At 52.7% G+C, this 17,841-nt stretch overlaps 1 protein-coding gene across 5 annotated transcripts in view; it reads right to left on the reverse strand.

Moving 5' to 3' along the window:
* Nucleotides 1–13,155, reverse strand: part of PLEKHD1 (pleckstrin homology and coiled-coil domain containing D1) — a 30,189-nt gene extending 17,034 nt beyond the window's left edge. For 3 of the 5 annotated variants that reach the window (XM_066273467.1, XM_066273465.1, XM_066273464.1), the window contains exons 1-5: nucleotides 11,904–13,155; nucleotides 2,607–2,700; nucleotides 2,175–2,264; nucleotides 1,625–1,728; nucleotides 687–778 (exon numbers count right to left, since the gene is read on the reverse strand). In XM_066273467.1, coding sequence (XP_066129564.1) covers nucleotides 687–778; nucleotides 1,625–1,728; nucleotides 2,175–2,264; nucleotides 2,607–2,700; nucleotides 11,904–12,052 — 529 coding nt within the window. In that variant the 5' untranslated portion in view covers nucleotides 12,053–13,155. The remainder of the gene's footprint in view (nucleotides 1–686; nucleotides 779–1,624; nucleotides 1,729–2,174; nucleotides 2,265–2,606; nucleotides 2,701–11,903) is intronic. The other 2 variants (XM_066273468.1, XM_066273466.1) reach the window with 1 other exon arrangement.
* Nucleotides 13,156–17,841: the final 4,686 nt, after the last annotated feature.

The following is a 17,841-nucleotide window of genomic DNA, read 5'->3' on the forward strand; positions in this document are numbered from 1 at the left end:
GAGGGGAAGGGCCGGTCCCGGGAGGAGAGGGGATGTCTGGAGCAGGCAGAGGGGAACCAGTGTTGGGGCTCCGAGTGTCTGGGGAGAGGCAAGGGAGAGGGTCCCAAGCGAAGGACCAAACCTCCAGACTCAATTTCCTCTTTTCCAAACAGCACGTTAACCAGACGGTCAGGGGTGAAAGGGCCTGGAACCTTGTGGTCAGGTTTAAAGTTGGCTGGGTGTGATAGCCAGAGGCAAGCCCAAGACCTGGGGGCCCAGGACAGGATAACAACACCGACTCCATTTACGGAGTCCTTACTGTGCACCCGACACGAGTACTTACAGGCATTTTCTCATTTAACCCATCCCCACACCACCCCCAACAGCTCGGGACTATTTTTTGTCTCCATTTTAAGGATGAGGAAATGAGGCTTAGGGAGGCTGAGCTGCCTAAAGACATAGAAATGTGAGAGAAGTGTCAAAGCTGGGTCCAGAGCCCAGGCTCCTGGCCTCCAGGGTCTCCTGCCTCCTTCGTGCTAGCCAACAGGGCATTTATCACAAAGCCCTCCAAACTCCAAGCTGGTGTCTGGCTCCTCGTCGCCTGCTGTGCCCCACCCAAGACATGCGCCTCGGTCCTCCAACAAGGCTCTGGCCCCAAAATGCCACCATCAGGGAAGCTCAGCTTCCAGCCCATCCCTCCAGCCAACCTAAATACTCCTGCTTCTCCTTGGCCAACTGCAGCCCCTGGGCCTCCAGGCTTTTGATCATGGCTTCTCCCAGCTGGGCATTCTTCCAAGTCCTGGGGAGGGAGGGCAGATGGGACAGAGGAGAGAAGAGGAAGAAACACAAAATTGTGAAAACAGAAGGGTACCAGGAAAGAGCGTGTGTGTTTTGTAGTCGCCCATCGTTCCCTCCTGAACCCCAGCTCACAGTCACCCTGGCACCCCTGGCTCTGGGCGTGCCACCAGCATTGATCAGTTACAATCCCTGGAGGCTGGCCCAGGCTGCAAAGTGGGCCACCGTGGGCTGGGCCAGCAGCATGTTTGGAGCAGAGAAGAGATTGCTTCCTGGCTGCTTTCTACAGCACTGAATACCCACCATCCAGCTCGAGGCCTGGCGCAGGGCACGCACTCAGTACTATCTGTCCAATTAAAAGCACGCCCAGCTTAAATAGGCGGGTGCCAGGACAGGGGTTTACATGCAAATGAGCTGAGTTGGGCTGGAGGTTTCTGTGCTATGGACCCTGATTTACACAGGCCTGGTCTGGGCGAGGACTGATGATGAGCCTGGGGAGGGGAGATGGGGATCGAGAGGCAGCCAAACCCTACTAGTGATGCTGGACTCGCTCTGAGAGTGGGAGACAACTGGTGTCCACGCCTGCCGCCTGTGACTCTACAAACAAAGCTCACTTTGCTCAAAGTTCACACCGAAGACCTCAGAGATGCTCTAAACCCGGCCTGGGTCTCCTCTCACCCACCCTAACCCACTCCTACAGCTCCCTCAAGGAGGAGGCATTTTCTTCCAAACCCTGCCTGCTTCTAGGGCCCTCGGTGTCTACCAGGAGAGGGGGCGATGAGGGCCAGCCCAGCTCAGACCCCTGCCCCTTCCAGACCTCAGACTGCCCCCTCCTGTGGGGAGGACTTACACCTTCCCTGACTCCTGCAGCATCTCCAGCCACTGCGTCTGCTCAAACTCGGACTCGGCCGCCAGCAAGATGTTCCCCTGCCGGGAAGAGGGGCGACGGCGCACCTGAGAGAAGGCCACTCTGAGGACACGGAGGCCACCCCAGGCCTCTGCAGCACAGCCCTGCTCTCCGCCACCCACACCCCTCCGGCACTGACACCCCTCCCAGGCCAGCCTGCACCCACACCCCTCCGGCACTGACACCCTTCCCCGGCCAGCCTGCACCCACACCCCTCCGGCACTGACACCCCTCCCAGGCCAGCCTGCACCCACACCCCTCCGGCACTGACACCCTTCCCCGGCCAGCCTGCACCCACATCCCTCCCAGGCCAGCCCGCACCCACACCCCTCCGGCACTGACACCCCTCCCCGGCCAGCCCGCACCCACACCCCTCCGGCACTGACACCCCTTTCTGGCCAGCCCCTGGAGGGCTGCCCCTCGGGGCTTGCGGCATCCCAGAGGTGCTGCTCTGTACCTGCTGAGCCCAGGGTGAGATGAGACCTTTACTCACATGAAAATCCTGGTGGGAGATTTTCATGGCGTAGGGCATGCTGGGCTCTTCCTTGGCCTCCACCAGGCAGCCCCCCAGAGGGATGACTCCCTGAGAAAGAACCAGAACAGGCAGCTCTCACCCTGCCCACTCAGATCCCTCAAGGCTTCTGGGAGCCCTCAGCTGAGGCCAGGTCCTGCGGAGGGCCCTAGGCTGGGAGCCAGACCGGAACTGCCAAAGGGGAGAGGCTGGGCCAGGTGGGCGCCAGGGCCCAGGAGGTTGGGGGCCCAGCCCAGGAGGGGCAGGAAGTCTTGTGCCCTAGGAAGGATTTGTTCTCCAGACTGTGTTAGAGCAGAACAAGAAAAGAGCCAGTCTCCTACCCTAACAGAATACCCTCCCCCCATGTCCCACAGGGCCCTCCCCCACTGTGGCCCTGGGGAGAGGCCCCCTCACCTTAGGATGGATATTGAAGTATTTATTGGTTTCAAAGCTCTTTTTTTCACTTTCAGAGTAGTAAAGAAGAAAGCTCTCTTTGATGATAAAAAACCTATAGCAGATGGTGGAGAGAGAGAGAGACAACCAGGAGAGAAGGGTGAGGTTTCTTGGGATAAAAAGAACATCCTTGAGGGTCCTGCACCCACAGGGGGACCTATGGGGACACCAAGGCTCATCCTCCCCAACACAGTTCTACATCCGGGCAAAGGCTTCATCTGGCCAGCTGCCAGCACTCTGGGCAGCCCGACCCTCACCCCAGTGGGCAGAGAAGTGGGAGGCCTGCAGTAGCCCCCAGGGCCGGCTCCCCCATCTCTCTTGAGCCACCACCCTCGGCCCAGCAGGGCATCTGTGCTACTTGCTCCTAGGCACCCTCAGGCCCTTGAGCCATTGTCTCCAGTTCCTTAGGGTCTATCCCAGGAGGGACCGAAGAGGGGCAAGAAGACACAAGATTCCAAGATGGGTCTTTTTTTTTTTTTCTAAGTGAGAGGAGGGGTGATAAAGAGACAGACTCCCACATGTGCCCTAACTGGGATCCACCCGACAACTCCCGTCTGAGTCTGAAGCTTGGGTCAACCAAGCTATCCTCAGCGCCCAGGGCTGATGCTCGAACCAACCGAACCACTGGTTACGGGAGTGGAAGAGAGAGAGAAGGGGGAGAGGGAGAGGAAGAGAAGCAGATGGTTGCTTCTCATGTGTGCCCTGCCAGGGATCAAACCTGGGACATCTGCACGCCGAGCCAATGCTCTATCCACTGAAACAACCAGCCAGGGCTCAAGATGGGTCTTCTGACAAGTGATCAAGAAAGCTAGTGATGAAATGAAGTGTGGGGACCAGGCTACTGGGGCCAGGCCTGCAGCCTGCATGTGACATCTGCACTCCGTTTGTCTCAGACTGTTCACAGCCCCCTCCTGAGACTCAGGTCTAACTTAGGATTTCTGGGACCCTGGTGTTGACTATTGAGGGGACGACACCTTGATGCCCACACATGGAGCACTGGGACCCACCTGGGGACCCTCTTGGGATTAATGACTGGAACTGACTAGGACAAGATGATTCCACTGGGTCCCAAAGCCCCTAACGCTCAGGGACACCCAGAGCGCCCTTCTTTCCAGAAACTTTGCGAAAGCCGCCATTGCAATGACATGCCTGGGGGAGCTGGGAGCTGGCTCAGATGGGCTCACGATAGCCAACAGTGTGATTCTCCTCTGTTCAGAGTTCAGTGACCTTGTATTGGTAGCTTGATATCAGTCACGGTGGCAGTATTTACATCATCCCGAAACAACAAGGTTGCAGATTCAATCCCTGGTCAGTGCACACAGGGAAGCAACCAAAAAACATATGACTGAGTGGAACAACAAACAACAAATGCTTCCCTTTCCCTTCCCCTCTCTCTCCCCTCCTCTGTTTTTCTAAAAATCAATAAAAATTAAGCCCTAGCCAGATAGCTCGGTTGGTTGGAATGTCGTCCCAGAATGCAGAGGTTGCCAGTTTGATTCCCCGGTGGGGGCCCGTGCAGGAACAGCTAGATGTTTCTCTCTCTCTCTCTCTCTCTCTCTCTCTCAAAAAAGAATAAATTGCCTGACCAGGCGGTGGCGCAGTGGATAGAGCGTCAGACTGGGATGTGGAAGACCCAGGTTCAAGACCCCGAGGTTGCCAGTTTGAGCGTGTGCTCATCTGGCTTGAGCAAAAAGCTCGCCAGCTTGGACCCAGGGTCGCTGGCTCGAGCAAGGGGTTATTCGGTCTGCTGAAGGCCCACGGTCAAGGCACATATGAGAAAAGCAATCAATGAACAACTAAGGTATCGCAATGCGCAACGAAAAACTAATGATTGATGCTTCTCATCTCTCCATTCCTGTCTGTCTGTCCCTGTCTGACTCTCTCTCTGTCTCTGTGGGAAAAAAATAAATAAATAAATCAACAGATACTACGAAACAATGTTCTATCCCACACCACCTCAAGAGAGCCTGCTGTTAACCATTGACCAGCACACCTCTTGCGAGGGACTTGAAAAGTCACTGGTGGGCATCAAGAAGTCAGTGAATCTCTGAAGGTTCCCCCAGCCATGTGATCTTTCCTGGGGCCACAGCTGCCACATGGAGTGTTCCTGGGACTGCCGACAGCTGCCCTCTCGCCTCCCCCAGGAAAGGGAAGCACACTTTCTTCTTTGCTGTGTGTCTCACGCCCATCCACACTCTCGATTAGCACCGAACCTCAGCCCCACCACAGCCTGAACGGAACTGTGGACCTTAATGGTGACATCTTGTTAATATCAACTCTTCCCCAGGCCTCTCCACCCCCACTGGGGAAAGAACACATAAATACCACCCTCTGCAGGATGGTGAGGATGTTCTGGGCCCTGTAGCACCTGACCCTTGCCCACTTTCTCAGGCTCCCCCCCCCCATTTCTGCTCTTCACCTCTGCTCAGAACACTGAGCTCACCGCTTCCCACCTCACTACATTCTGTGCGATCCCCCAATGACCACGCAGTTTCCCCTGGAACACCCTCCCTCTCTCCCATCACCTGGATGAACCCTTCTCACCCTCAGTAACCAGCCCAGCTCACCCTGCCACCTGAGCTCCTTCTGCACATGCTGATCAGGCTGTGCTCTGACACCTAGAGCTATTGCCACACCCAGTGTGCCCATCTTGTCCCGAGGATGGGCTCGTGGAGGACAGGCCACGCCCCTCAGTCCTGTGAGCCCAGGGAGAAATCCCTAGCTGTTTCAAGGGAGCTTCATAGAGTCATTAGGAACACAGGTTTGGGCATCACACAGACCTGCCATTTCCTAGCTGGGGGGCCTTGGGCAAGAAAGCTCACCTCTCTGAGTTTCAGTTTATTTACCTATAGAATGGAGGTGATAACACCTACCTCACCTGATCATTGTGAGATCAAATGAGATTGTGCTCCTCGCTCTGACAACTTGCAGAGGCTCCTGGACAGGGCTGAGTGATGCATCTCCCTGGCCTGAATACATATCACCCGCAGGAAAGTGTGAGACAGGCAGCACAGGGTGGCTTCCCGGGGGGTCCTTCTCCCCCTTTCAATGGCTTCTGAAATACTGTTATGGATTGAACTATGTGCCCCCACCCCAAATTCATATGTTGAAGCCCTAACCCCCAATGTGATGATATCTACAGATCAAGTCTTTAGAAGGTACAATAAGCCTTCATTCACTGTCATCAATAGGTTCTGTGACCTCAAGCAAAATGACATATAACAAAATCAATTTATATAAACAAGAGTTAAGTTCCTAGGGCACCTCCTCAACATTATAATGAAGTGACATCGAACACAACAATATTATTCAAGGACCTAGTGTAATAAGGTTAAATGAGGTCACAAGAGTGGGGCCACCATGTGATAGAACTATGGCCTTACGAGAGGAGGCAGCATTCGCCCTCTCTGCCAGATGAGGACGTGGTGAAAAGGCAGCCGTCTGCACGCCGGGGGGTCCTCACCACAGCCGACCCTGCTGGCACCCTGACTCAGACTTCCAGCCTCGGGAACAGTGAGAAAGGGAATTTCTGTTGTTTTAACTGTTTAACAGTGTTCGCCGTCTATGGTGTTTTCTTGTGGGAGCCTGGGCTGACAAAAACAGATACTTTCTTGCTTCTCTGACACTTCTGGAGCCTCCTTTCCACTCAGGGCCAGGGCCTTGGGGGTGGGCATGGTAGGGCGAGAACAGGGGCTGTCAAGCCTATGATCTCCACCCCTCCAGCCACAGCCTCAGGGAGGCCCCCAGTCTGGCTGAGCCATCCCTTCCAATCTCCTCTATAAAACAGGGGTGCAAAGTTGGCTCAGGCACTGAGGACTGCTCCACGGCCTCTGCCTCAAGTGCTAAAATGGCTCCGATTGCAAAGGAGCAACGCCCCAGAGGGGCTGAGCATCGCCCCCTGGTGGGCATGCCGGGTGGATCCCAGTTGGGCGCATGCGGGAGTCTGTCTCTCTGTCTCCCCATTTCCAACTTCAGAAAAATACCAAAAAAAAAAATGGGGATGCAGCTATCTGTCTCTTGGGGATGCTGTGAAGATTCACTTATTAATTCAAAAAATAATTACCATCTCCTTTTGGGCTCTGAAGAGTTGGACCAGATGTGAAAGGCCTGGGATAGTCACTGTTACTTTAGGTGTTCTCATGTGCAGGCTGCCGTGCTAAGTGCACTACAAGTATCAAATACTTGCTCTATATAACTCTCCTGCAGGGCTCTTTGTTCCCATTTTACAGATGTGAAAACTGAGACTGAGAGGTGAAGTAATGTGTGCATGGTCAGACAGCTAAGGCAGAGGCAGAGCTGGGATTGGAACCCACAGACAACATCCCTGCCCCTACTTCCCACAACACACTGCCTAAGGGGCCGTTTCCTCCCTTGTGCCAGCAGCGGGGCAGGAAACCGATGGGGCAGCCAAGGACCAGAGCTCTGCCACTTCCCAGCAGTGTGACCAGGACAAGGCCTCAGATCCCTCAGTGTAACTCAACGATAATAATAGTACCTATGTCTCTTAGGATTGTCCGGATATTCAAGTGAGTTTGTTCACCTAAAGACTTAGAACACTGTGTGACACATGGTAAGTACTCAATAAATGTTTGCTTTTATTACTACCATTAGTGTTTATAATTATTAGGTTCAGTGTCTGCTGCAGCCCCCCCGGACCTTTCTCATTTGTGCTCACACGGTTCCTACCGGCTGGAGCTCTTGGCTCCAGCCCAGCTGGCCAGCGCCCTGTCCCCAAAATGACACTTTCCCTTCCTCCTGTCTGAAGTCCATCCTTCTATCCAGGCCCAACTCTAGTCCTGGGCAAAGCTTTGTCTTCAGCCCAAGACCTTAGGACCCCCTTGCCCACCCCTTTGGGCTGTGCAAGAGTGTGTGTGAGCCAAGGGGTCTGTGCCAACCTTGGCTGCCCCCTCTCTCTAGTCTTAAAAAATAGTATTTGCACCTCTAGATTAAGGAGTGTTTACAAGGTGCCAAGACATGCACTTTGCTAAGTGTTTTATTGACATTATCTTATGTAAATCTCTGACAATCACTCTAAAGTTGGAGATAGTTGTTTTTCTACTTTGCTGGTGAGGAAACCGAGAGATTAAGCAACTAGTAAGCAGCGAACTTGGAACTCAGCTTTCTGCTGAGAAAGCCTGTGTTCCCACTGCTGTGCCTGGGATGCCCGGTCCTCTCAGTCTCCAGCACAACTGTGAGTGCCAGCTTCCGGTCAGCTAGGGTCAGGAGCATTAAGGAATCACCTGACACAGCCAGGTACTGCCCTGAGCCCAGGACTTGATGATTCCCTGCCTCAAGGAGCTTTTAGTCAAATGAGGGAAAGTGGAAATAAATAATTGAAAAAGTAACTGTTTATTGAGCCCTTCTTTTGTGTCCAGCCCTGTTCTAGTAAAATCATTAGGTGTGTTAACTCATTCGTTCCACTCGAGGTGAGGTAAGCACAGAGGAGATAAGTAACACACCTCGGATCCCACAGCCGGTAAGAGGAGAGCTGGGGCAATTACAAATGTTTACTGCAACATTGTAAGCACTAGGGTACCAGCGACACTGGGAAGCACCAGGGTACACTGTGACATTGTAAAGCACCAAGGTACTCTGTGACATTGTAAAGCACCACAACAGTGACAGTGTAAAGCACCAAGGTACCAGTGACACTGAGAAACACCAAGGTACACTGTGACATTGTAAAGTACTAAGGTACACTGTGACATTGTAAAGCACCAGGACACCTTCTGTATATTTCTACGAGATACAGGAAGAGTGCAGACCAAGGAGGAATGAATGGTTTGGGTATCTGGCCAAGGGAGTTCTCTGAGAGGAGTACTTTGAAGAATGAATAAGAGTCTCTTGGGAATCTGGGAGAAGAGGGTGATGCATTCCAGACAGAAGGAACAGAATGGGCGTATGGGGGTTGGAGCCACCAGCTCCATGGTTACCCTGGCATGAGTCGACATTGTGGGTATCCCTTAGGCAGGGACCCACCGATGTTCCACAAGAGTGAACTGTTGTTGGGCTGGATGCAGGGCCCACTGGGCACCTCACATCTGGGGGAAAGACAGATAAGGAGTATAGCTGCCCCTGCTGCAAGAAGGACTTGGCTGGGACCTCCTCTCAGGGTCCTGGCCTTGAATTTATTCAGAAGGAATTTGAGAGAGGAACTAGAATTCTGGGGAGAGCCTTCTAAACCCTGGGAAAGAGTTCACCTGTGTGCAGGCCCAGCCCCACCTCGGGGTTGACACTGGCCACGGCTGAGACTCTGCGCTCCCTTCCCTCGTCTCTGAGCTACCCAGGTTCCTGCCAGCAGCACCCCTGCCTCCACTGCTCACAGACTAAGGGGAGGACAGTCATCAACCTCATCCTCTGAACACCTCTTCCTGATTCTTTTGTCTCTGCCAAGTAACATTTTTGACTCCTTTCTCCTTTTGTTGTCCATGGGAAAATAGCTGACTATTTAGCTCAAGGGCATCTTCCCAGCCTTGGAGGGAAGGGTGTTTGGGTGGTAGGTGGTTGGAGGCCTTGAGACAGACCCCAAGTAAAAGAGTTTTATGGAACCCAGCTGGTCACAGGCGGTTCCATCCTGCCCATTCCTTATTTATTCAGCACAGGAGCCTTTCCAGGCCCCCTCCCCTCGGCTGCCCAGCTAGGGCATCGATCGCCCTAATGGCACGGCTCTGTGGTTTGCGCCTGAGCTGCCCCCTCCCCAAGCCTTCCTGTGGCTGCTAATTAGCTGAGGTCCAGAGACTCCATTTCACAAATGGGGAACTGGGGCCCAGGGGGCTCTGCTGGGAAATGAGAGGCCTAAGCTTAGCATCATGCCCCCCCCCACCTGACTCTCTGGCTGGTTCTGTCGCTGACCCAAGGAAACCATGTATGAAGTGTATATGTGCATGTGTGTGCGTGGTATATTTCCACAACTGTGAACGTGGACAGAGGCCAGAGTGGGCAGATGGGATGTTAGTTCTTTCTGGAGCCCCAGAGGAAGGGGAGTCTTTGCACAGTGGCAGTTCTAGAATCCTTAGACTGGATGGTTTTGTGAGTGGCTGTGGGGCTGAGGGAAATTTGTGGGGTGGGGGTGAGGGGCTGCTACAGCTCTCCAAGCCCTCTTTGATTCCACTACTGTGCTTTTAGCTGGGAGCCTTTGTCCCCAACACCTCCCAGCACTGGAATCAACGCTGGATACAGAGGCCAGGTCCCCACAAGTGGGGGTGAAGCGAGGGTCAGGGACATATCCTGGGGGGTGGGGGGGCCACAGATACTCAGCATTTACTAGGGATGCAATTAGGTGAAAACGTCTGGCAGGAGAAGTCTTGGATGGCAAGATCCAGAAACAATACCAAGGACAGCAGCCAGCCCCAGTGGAGGAGTGTTGGTTGCCTGGAGCAACAGAGGCAGAAGAGAACAGGGTAGGGGACACGCTTCTAATGGGATCTGAACCTACAAGCAGCTTTCCTGCCCCTCCTGGAATGCCCTGGTAGAGACTAGGCTGCCCCTGGCCCTTGGGAGCTACAGCTCAGACAACATAATGCTGGAAGTACCTCACAAGATGCCCCCCAAGATGCTCGCCTCCATTTAGGGCAGTGGTCCTCAACCTTTTTTGGGCCACGGACCGGTTTAATGTCAGAAAATATTTTCACAGACCGGCCTTTAGGATGGGACGGATAAATGTATCACGTGACCGAGACAAGCGTCAAGAGTGAGTCTTAGAAGGATGTAACAGAGGGAATCTGGTCATTTTTAAAAAATAAAACATCGTTCAGACTTAAATATAAATAAAACGGAAATAATGTAAGTTATTTATTCTTTCTCTGTGGACCGGTACCAAATGACCCACAGACCAGTACCGGTCTGAGGCTCGGGGGTTGGGGACCACTGATTTAGGGGATCAAAGACAGCTTAACTTTGGAGGAACTCAAGGAGCCTATATCCCACTAAGTCCCAGAGAAACCTGGCAGGACTAATAAAAGTGTGTATGTGAAACCAGCTATGTAAAGTGGGAAACACATTCACAGTACCATCTGTTCTGTGGTCTTGTAGAAACATTATTCATCAAAATAGAACATCAGAACCAACCACTGCCACAGCCCCATGATCTGTGGTCCTGGGGACATTCGAGACCCCTTGTTCAGGGGCAGACCCATGACGTCGGATAGGAGGGAGCCTCTGGACACTCCTAGTCTCCTGGCAGGTCACACCTACAGGGAGCTGGATCAGGGTCGAGTTCTGTAGGCCATTCCAGTAATGAATCTCAGAAATGAGATTGGCTTGAAGGTGGAAACTATCCAGAAGACGAAATCACTGCTCCTGAAACCAGCGTTGGGAGCTCGCTGCAAGTTCAGGGCTGTGAGCTCCCCCTTCCTTCAATACCTTTCAGGCTCAAGTGGAAAATGGCTACTAACGTCTAGGGAAGTTGCCTCTGAGTTAGGAACCAGGAAGCTGGCGCTGAACGACTAAGCCGGGGGCTGCTCTGACCCTCCCCGCCACACCTTCCCAGGGATCAATCCTTTTGGCAGGACCAATCCATTGCTTCCCTCACTCCCCTCCGTCTCTGCTCCATCTCCACCTCAGCTTAGCCCTTCCCTCTGTTTCTCTTCTCTGTCTGAAGCACTGGGATCTCTTTTCCCTCAGCCCAGGATTTTCTAAAAAAATATTTTAAGGGCTAACTGGAAGGGTTGCCAACATCAGCGAATCCAGAGCTGGGCACAGACCCTGCCCTGCCTCCTTCCGCTGGCCTGAGTCAGAAGCTCCGGTTGGGCATAGGCAGAAGCCTGGCGGGCAGGACACCCCTACCGCACCCCTAAGCCTGCTCCCAGTGTCCATGGCCTAGGGGAGAGGAGTTGCAAAGATGAGGGAACTGGCAGTGCGGGTCCCAGCAGCCTATGGTTGGCTGGAGATGGAGCCTCTCCTTCTGCAGCAGAATCTGGCCCAACCTGACCCAACTGGGCTCCTCCCACGGCCACATCTCTTCAGCCCACACCTAACCTCCTTACCCAGGCTTAGGCCCATTCCACAGAGAATTCCCCACCACCCCAGGCCAGTGGTTCCACCCCAGCTCCACCAGCTCTCAGGCAAAGATGAACTCAGCCCAGCCTGGGATCCACACTTTTTGGGGGTGCCAGCTTAAAGTGAAATGGGGCAAAGCCAAGGTCACAGAAGCAGTGGCAGGATGGTAATAATGAAGGGGCTGGTAGGGAGTCCTTCGGCCCTGGGTTCCCCACCTCCCCGCCCCGGGCGGTCCTCACGGGACGTGGGAGGCGCACTCACCGCCGGGACCACTTGGCGGATGGTCGGCCGAAGGGCCGCTTCCATAGCACACCATAGAGCTGCACTTTGGTGCTGATGTCCAGTGCGTCCGAGTCAGCTTGCTCTAGGGACGGCGAGGGCGACACTGAGTTGGACTTGGACGTGAACATCCTGCCTCGGTGGGGCTGGCCGGCCCGGTCCACCCACCCCGCTGGCCCGCAAGGACGCTGGGTTCCGGGCGAGAGTGGGCGAGCGGCGGCGGCTGCAGGGAGGCGGTGTCGGCAGACCGTTCCGGGCGCCGTCGGGGCGCGTCCCAGCCAGCGGAGACCCGGAGCGGCCGGACAGAGAGCTGCTGCATAAAAGCGCGCGGGCCAGAAGCGCCACACAGAGGGGGTCCGGGCGCGGGCCGCGCAGCCGGTGGCTTAGGCTCGGGAATGGGCGGGCCCGCGAGCACTCGGAGGGGAGGGCCGCTCAGCCGCCAGCCGGCAGCATTCCCCCCATACCCCTGCCACCTCCGGCGACAGCCCCAATTCTGCTGGCCCCGATTGGCTGGGCGGGGCAGGTGCGCTCGCTGGAGGCCGGCGCGAGCGCCAATCACTGCGGGCGCCGGCTGGAAGGCCCGGCTCCGCGCCTCCGGAAGGTCCCGGCGGGTCGCTCGGCCCGGGATGCGGCCACTGCGCGTCCCCACCCCCACCTCTCGCGCAGATCGCTTCCCCGGCTTCCTTTTCGCGTGCGGCACCCACGTCGGACCTGGAAACACGTCTGCTCTGTGCTGGGCTTGTGGTCGCCCTGCAGATCCCTACTCGCCTCTGCGTGGTGGCGAGTAAGGAGCAAGGGTTCGGGGTCAGACAGCCGGGCTTCGAATCCCATCTGGGTCCTTACGTAGCTCCATGAAGCTGCGGTGAGCGTTGGTTTTCTCACTGAAAAGCGCAGATGCCTCTATCTCCCCAGGCAGGGCGGTAGCCAAGTGACACTAAGGTAGGTGTCCGGAGCGCCCACCCGAGAGAAGGTTCCATCCCGGCCGGCGGCCGCTCCCTGCCCTTCCCGCCCGCTCAGGAGGGTGTCACTTTGCACCGCCGCCGACTCGCCGGGATCAGGTTTCTTTTCCAGGAGCTGGTCTGTCTGCGTCGGCAGTCGGCACTCGGTGCCAAGCCCGCACTGTCAGTGCAGTTGGTGTCTGTGATTTATCTGCGCACCTGGCCGGCGCTCCCGGGCCCGGCGCTCCATCCACTTCCGCTCCTCGCAGCGGCTGTGGGTGACCGTCTCTCTTTCAGGCCGGGGCAGAGACGACTGTTCGGTCCCGCGGGACGGCTGTGTTCGCGCCGCTGCCTGCTGGCACCGCTCCAAAGCAAAGAAGTGAGTTTAGTTTGCACAAGGAGCGGCTGCGGGCCAGACCGCGCTGCAGTTCCTCTTCTTTCCTGGCTTGAGCAGCCGCAGGCCGTCTCCAGGCCAGCGAGATTCACCTGCGTTCCCGGGAAAACCGCTCCCGCTCAGGCGCTGTGATTCCTTATTTTAAAGAAGTCCGATGGAAAGAGAAGTTTGCAAATGAATAGTCTGGGAGCCAAGTCAGTGTCTAGATAGACTTTAACTTGCCCAAGTGGCAAAATGAGGTATAATTAATCTATGATAAAATGCACAGATCTTAAGTAGTTATTTGATGAAGTTTATCTGACGAATGTATACATCGAGTAACCACCACTCAAAGCAAGATGCAAACATTTCCATCAACGATAGTACCCTGATGCTGCGCTTGTCTAGTCAACTCCACTGTCCCCCATTCTCTCCCAGGCAATGACTTTCCAATTCCTAACCTATACACGCCCCCCCCCTTTTAATTTATTGATAATAGCGACAGACAGGGGAAGGAAGAGAGAGAGAGAAATCGATCTGTTACTGTATGTGCCTGCCCTGAACGGGTATCCAATTGGCAACCTCTGTGCTTTGGGTGGATGACCAACCGAGCTATCCAGCTAGGGCTCCACGTCTTTTTACGTTTAAAATTTTAAATGCCTGGCCCTGACTGGGTGGCTCACAAGGTTGCAGGTTTCATCCTAGTCAGGACACGTACATGAAGCAACCAATGAATGCACAACTAAAATGGAACAGCTAAGTGGAACAATGGGTTGATGCTTCTCTCTCTCAAATCAGTGTAAAAAAATTTTTTAAAAATCTTTTAATGCCTGAAATGACATTCTCTGCAGAGCCAGCATCCTTTGCTCAGCCTGCTTCCCTCATTTATTGCCTTCCTGGCTCCTTGTAGGCATTTGAGTTGGTATCCACACTATATGCTTCCCCAGGCCTTCCCAAGTATAACATTTGATGAGTCTAGATGGGGAGGGGTCTCCCAAAGGGCTCCACACCCTGGCACCCTTCCCCTACTAACTTTGGGGTTCCCAAACACAGGCAGCATCCCCTTGTTGCTCATTGTCCAAAGGGGCCCATCTGAACTCCCTTGTGTCCCTGTAGAACAGGGGTAGTCAACCTTTTTATACCTACCGCCCACTTTTGTACCTGTTAGTAGTAAAATTTTCTAACCACTCACCGGTTCCACAGTAATGGTGATTCATAAAGTAGGGAAGTAACTTTACTTTATAAAATTTATAAAGCAGAGTTACAACAAGTTAAAGTATATAATAATAATTACTTACCAAGTACTTTATGTTGGATTTTTGCTAAATTTGGCAGAATAAATCTTTTTTTTTTTTTTTTTTTTTTTAGAGTGACAGAGAGAGAGTCAGAGAGAGGAATAGATAGGGACAGACAGACGGGAACGGAGAGAGATGAGAAGCATCAATCATCAGTTTTTCGTTGCGACACCTTAGTTGTTCATTGATTGCTTTCTCATATTTGCCTTGACTGCGGGCCTTCAGCAGACCGAGTAACCCCTTGCTCGAGCCAGTGACCTTGGGTTCAAGCTGGTGAGCTTTGCTCAAACCAGATGAGCCTGCACTCAAGCTGGCAACCTTGGGGTCTTGAACCTGGGTCCTCCGCATCCCAGTTCAACGCTCTATCCACTGCGCCACCGCCCGGTCAGGCGGCAGAATAAATCTTTATAAGACAACTTACTCTAGTTAAATCTATCTTTTTATTTATACTTTGGTTGCTCTGCTACTGCCCACCATGAAAGCTGGAATGCCTACTAGTGGGCAGTAGGGACCAGGTTGACTCCCACTGATCTAGAACATTACAGGCCAAGTCTTAACACAGGGCCTCAGGTGGGTTTTCATCAATCGGAGGAGACAAGACTAGGAAGATGATGAGAGCTTGTGGATAGAGCACAAAGTAGACATTTCACGTGGGTTGGGCTCTTTTTGACATGTTTAAAATTTCCCATTTTGGGAGTCCTGCTTTTTCCAGTTAGAAACTGGAAAACTTGTGTTAGAAGGCTGTAGTGTGGAGTTCACCAGTCAGGGACACCAGGACAGGACTTTGAACTCAGAAGTTCAAAGTTGTAGGTGAAAAACATAAGGAAAGACTATGCCCAGGCATGTTTTCTCAAGGGAAGGTGGTACTAAAGGCATCTGACTTGAGTTGGGGGTCAGTTGTGGCTGCAAAGTAGTGTTCCCAGCACAGCAAGCAGTATTTGCATTGGCTGCAGTGGCAGCCACGACTGGGTGGGCTCCTGGCTGCACACGGATGGCAGCACCGAGTGCTTTGTGATGGCGGCAGCTTCCCCAGCATGGTTTTGGGTGGCATTCCTAGAAGCTTTCACCTCTGGTTAGGCCTGGTTCTCTGGCCCTACTAATACCTTTTAATAAATTCCTTTTTCGCTTAGTCAGGGCAGGACCAGATTTGGCTGCTTGTGATGTAGGACTAGGGATGAGCTCATAAGCCATAGGTGGGGGAAAGGCAGGATACCTGGAAAAATCAGTCTTAAGGAAGTATTGATACTTCCGAGCAGAGGGCTGGGTGAGCCCAGATGGTTCCTGGGAAAGATCCAGTATCTTCAATGGAAGAAATAAAATACAAGTTTCTACAGTAGCAGAGAGAAACCAATCTTGCCAATCCCCTCTGCATACAGGACACTGAATAGACCACAAGTAGGATAGGTAAGGGGTGGGGGAGACTGCCCTGAGACAAACAGTATGAGTTTGAAGGACCACTAGATAGTTAAGTGGCCTCTGCTTCGCTTAGCCAGCCCAGATCATGCCAGGGCAGCCTTGGGAGAAGCTGTTTCTGCTTCCCTTGTGCTCGCTGCTTCAGCTGGTGGGAGTGCTGAATGCCTGGCAGACAGTTCTGCCAAAGACAAAACAAGCTGGGTGCCAATTCAGTGCCCCAGACCGAGTGTGGGTCCCAGCTGCCCAATCTTATCATGAACTATGGTGAGACCAGGCAGGGATGCAAACTCGGGGTTCTCAGAGACCTACATGCTCAGACACAGAGCTGATGTTCTAAATATATTATTTACATCTTACCTATTTCATTTAATCTTTGAAACAGCCCTAATGAGGTATGTATTACTTTTAAGTTTTCCAGATAAAAAAAATTGAAGTCCAGAAAGGTTGTCTACCACAGGTCATTGAGCTAGTCATTTCCTGGAACATGACAGGCTCTCAAATTTGTGTTGAATGAGAAAAAGTGGCAGGATCAAGACAGAGTTACTTGATTTGGTCTGAACCTAAGCCCAGCCCCAGCCCCCTGCGGCACAGTGCCAGTGCAGTGCAGTCTGGGAAAACACTAGGCCTGTCTTCCCTTCTTTTCCCTCACTTGCCCACTCAGCTGAGGCTCCAAGTTCCTGCACAACTGAGGATGTAATTCTGTTTGCACTATGAAACTGCAGCCTCTTAGCTGTGCTTCAGGGTAGACTCCTAATAGTGAACACATATTTTCTTACCATTTTTATTCTCCCCCAGCTTCACTAAGGTAAGATTGAAAATAAAAATTGTATATATTTGTGTTGTACAACATGACTTTTTAAAGGTGTACATACAGTATGATTACTTAATATACATATACATTGGGAAATGCTTTCCACAATCAGGTTAACATATCCATCACCTCATATACTTACTGTTTTTGTATGTGTGTGTGTTTAGAACACTTAAGATCTACTCTTAGCAAATTTTAAGTATGCAGTACAGTATTAACTGTACATTAGCTCTCCAAAACTTATTCTTGTAACTTAAAGTTTGTACCCTTTGACCAAAGTTTGTACCCTTTGACCAACTTCTCTCCATTCTCCACACCCTGATAACCACCATTCATTCTACTCTCTGGTTCTGAGTTTAACTTTTTTAGATTCCACATGTGAGATCATACAGTATTTGTCTTTCTGTGTCTGGCTTATTTCACTTAGCTATGTGTTTATGTCCCTTCCAGACTGAGCTCCTTGAGGATAGAGTCCACGGCATGTAGTAGGTGCTCAACAAATGCTTACTGAATTGTCTTCACTTGGCCCCTGTTCAGGTGCTGCAACAGCTTTTTATTTTAATTAAAAAAAAATATTTATTTTAGAGTGTGGAATGGTAGGTGGAGAAACACTGACTTACTCCACTTATTTATGCAGTAATTGCTTGCTTCCTACATGTGCCCCGACTGGGGATCGAACCCACAACCTTGGCATATTGGGACGACACTAACCAACTGAGTTACCTGGTCAGTACCATTAACTGTACGAACTAAGACAATCGCTGGACTTCTCTGAGCCTTCCAACTTGCTTCATGTCGTCCTCTTCCACTTTCCAAATGACTCTCCCATTGATCTGCAGCAGGACCCCAAAGAATCTCTGCTCCCCACCATCATTCATGTGATCTCAAGGCCCAGAGATGATCCTGTGAGCTTTCTGTTTAAAACCCTTGGCTGGGCCTAACCAGGCGGTGGCACAGTGGATAGAGCATGGGACTGGGGTTCGAAACCCCAAGGTTGCCGGCTTGAGCAAGGAGTCACTCAGTCTGCTGTAGCCCCTTGGTCAAGGCACATACGAGAAAGCAATCAATGAACTAAGGTGCTACAATGAAG

Source organism: Saccopteryx bilineata, chromosome 4 (genome assembly GCF_036850765.1).
Source record: "Saccopteryx bilineata isolate mSacBil1 chromosome 4, mSacBil1_pri_phased_curated, whole genome shotgun sequence".
Lineage (NCBI taxonomy): Eukaryota > Metazoa > Chordata > Mammalia > Chiroptera > Emballonuridae > Saccopteryx > Saccopteryx bilineata.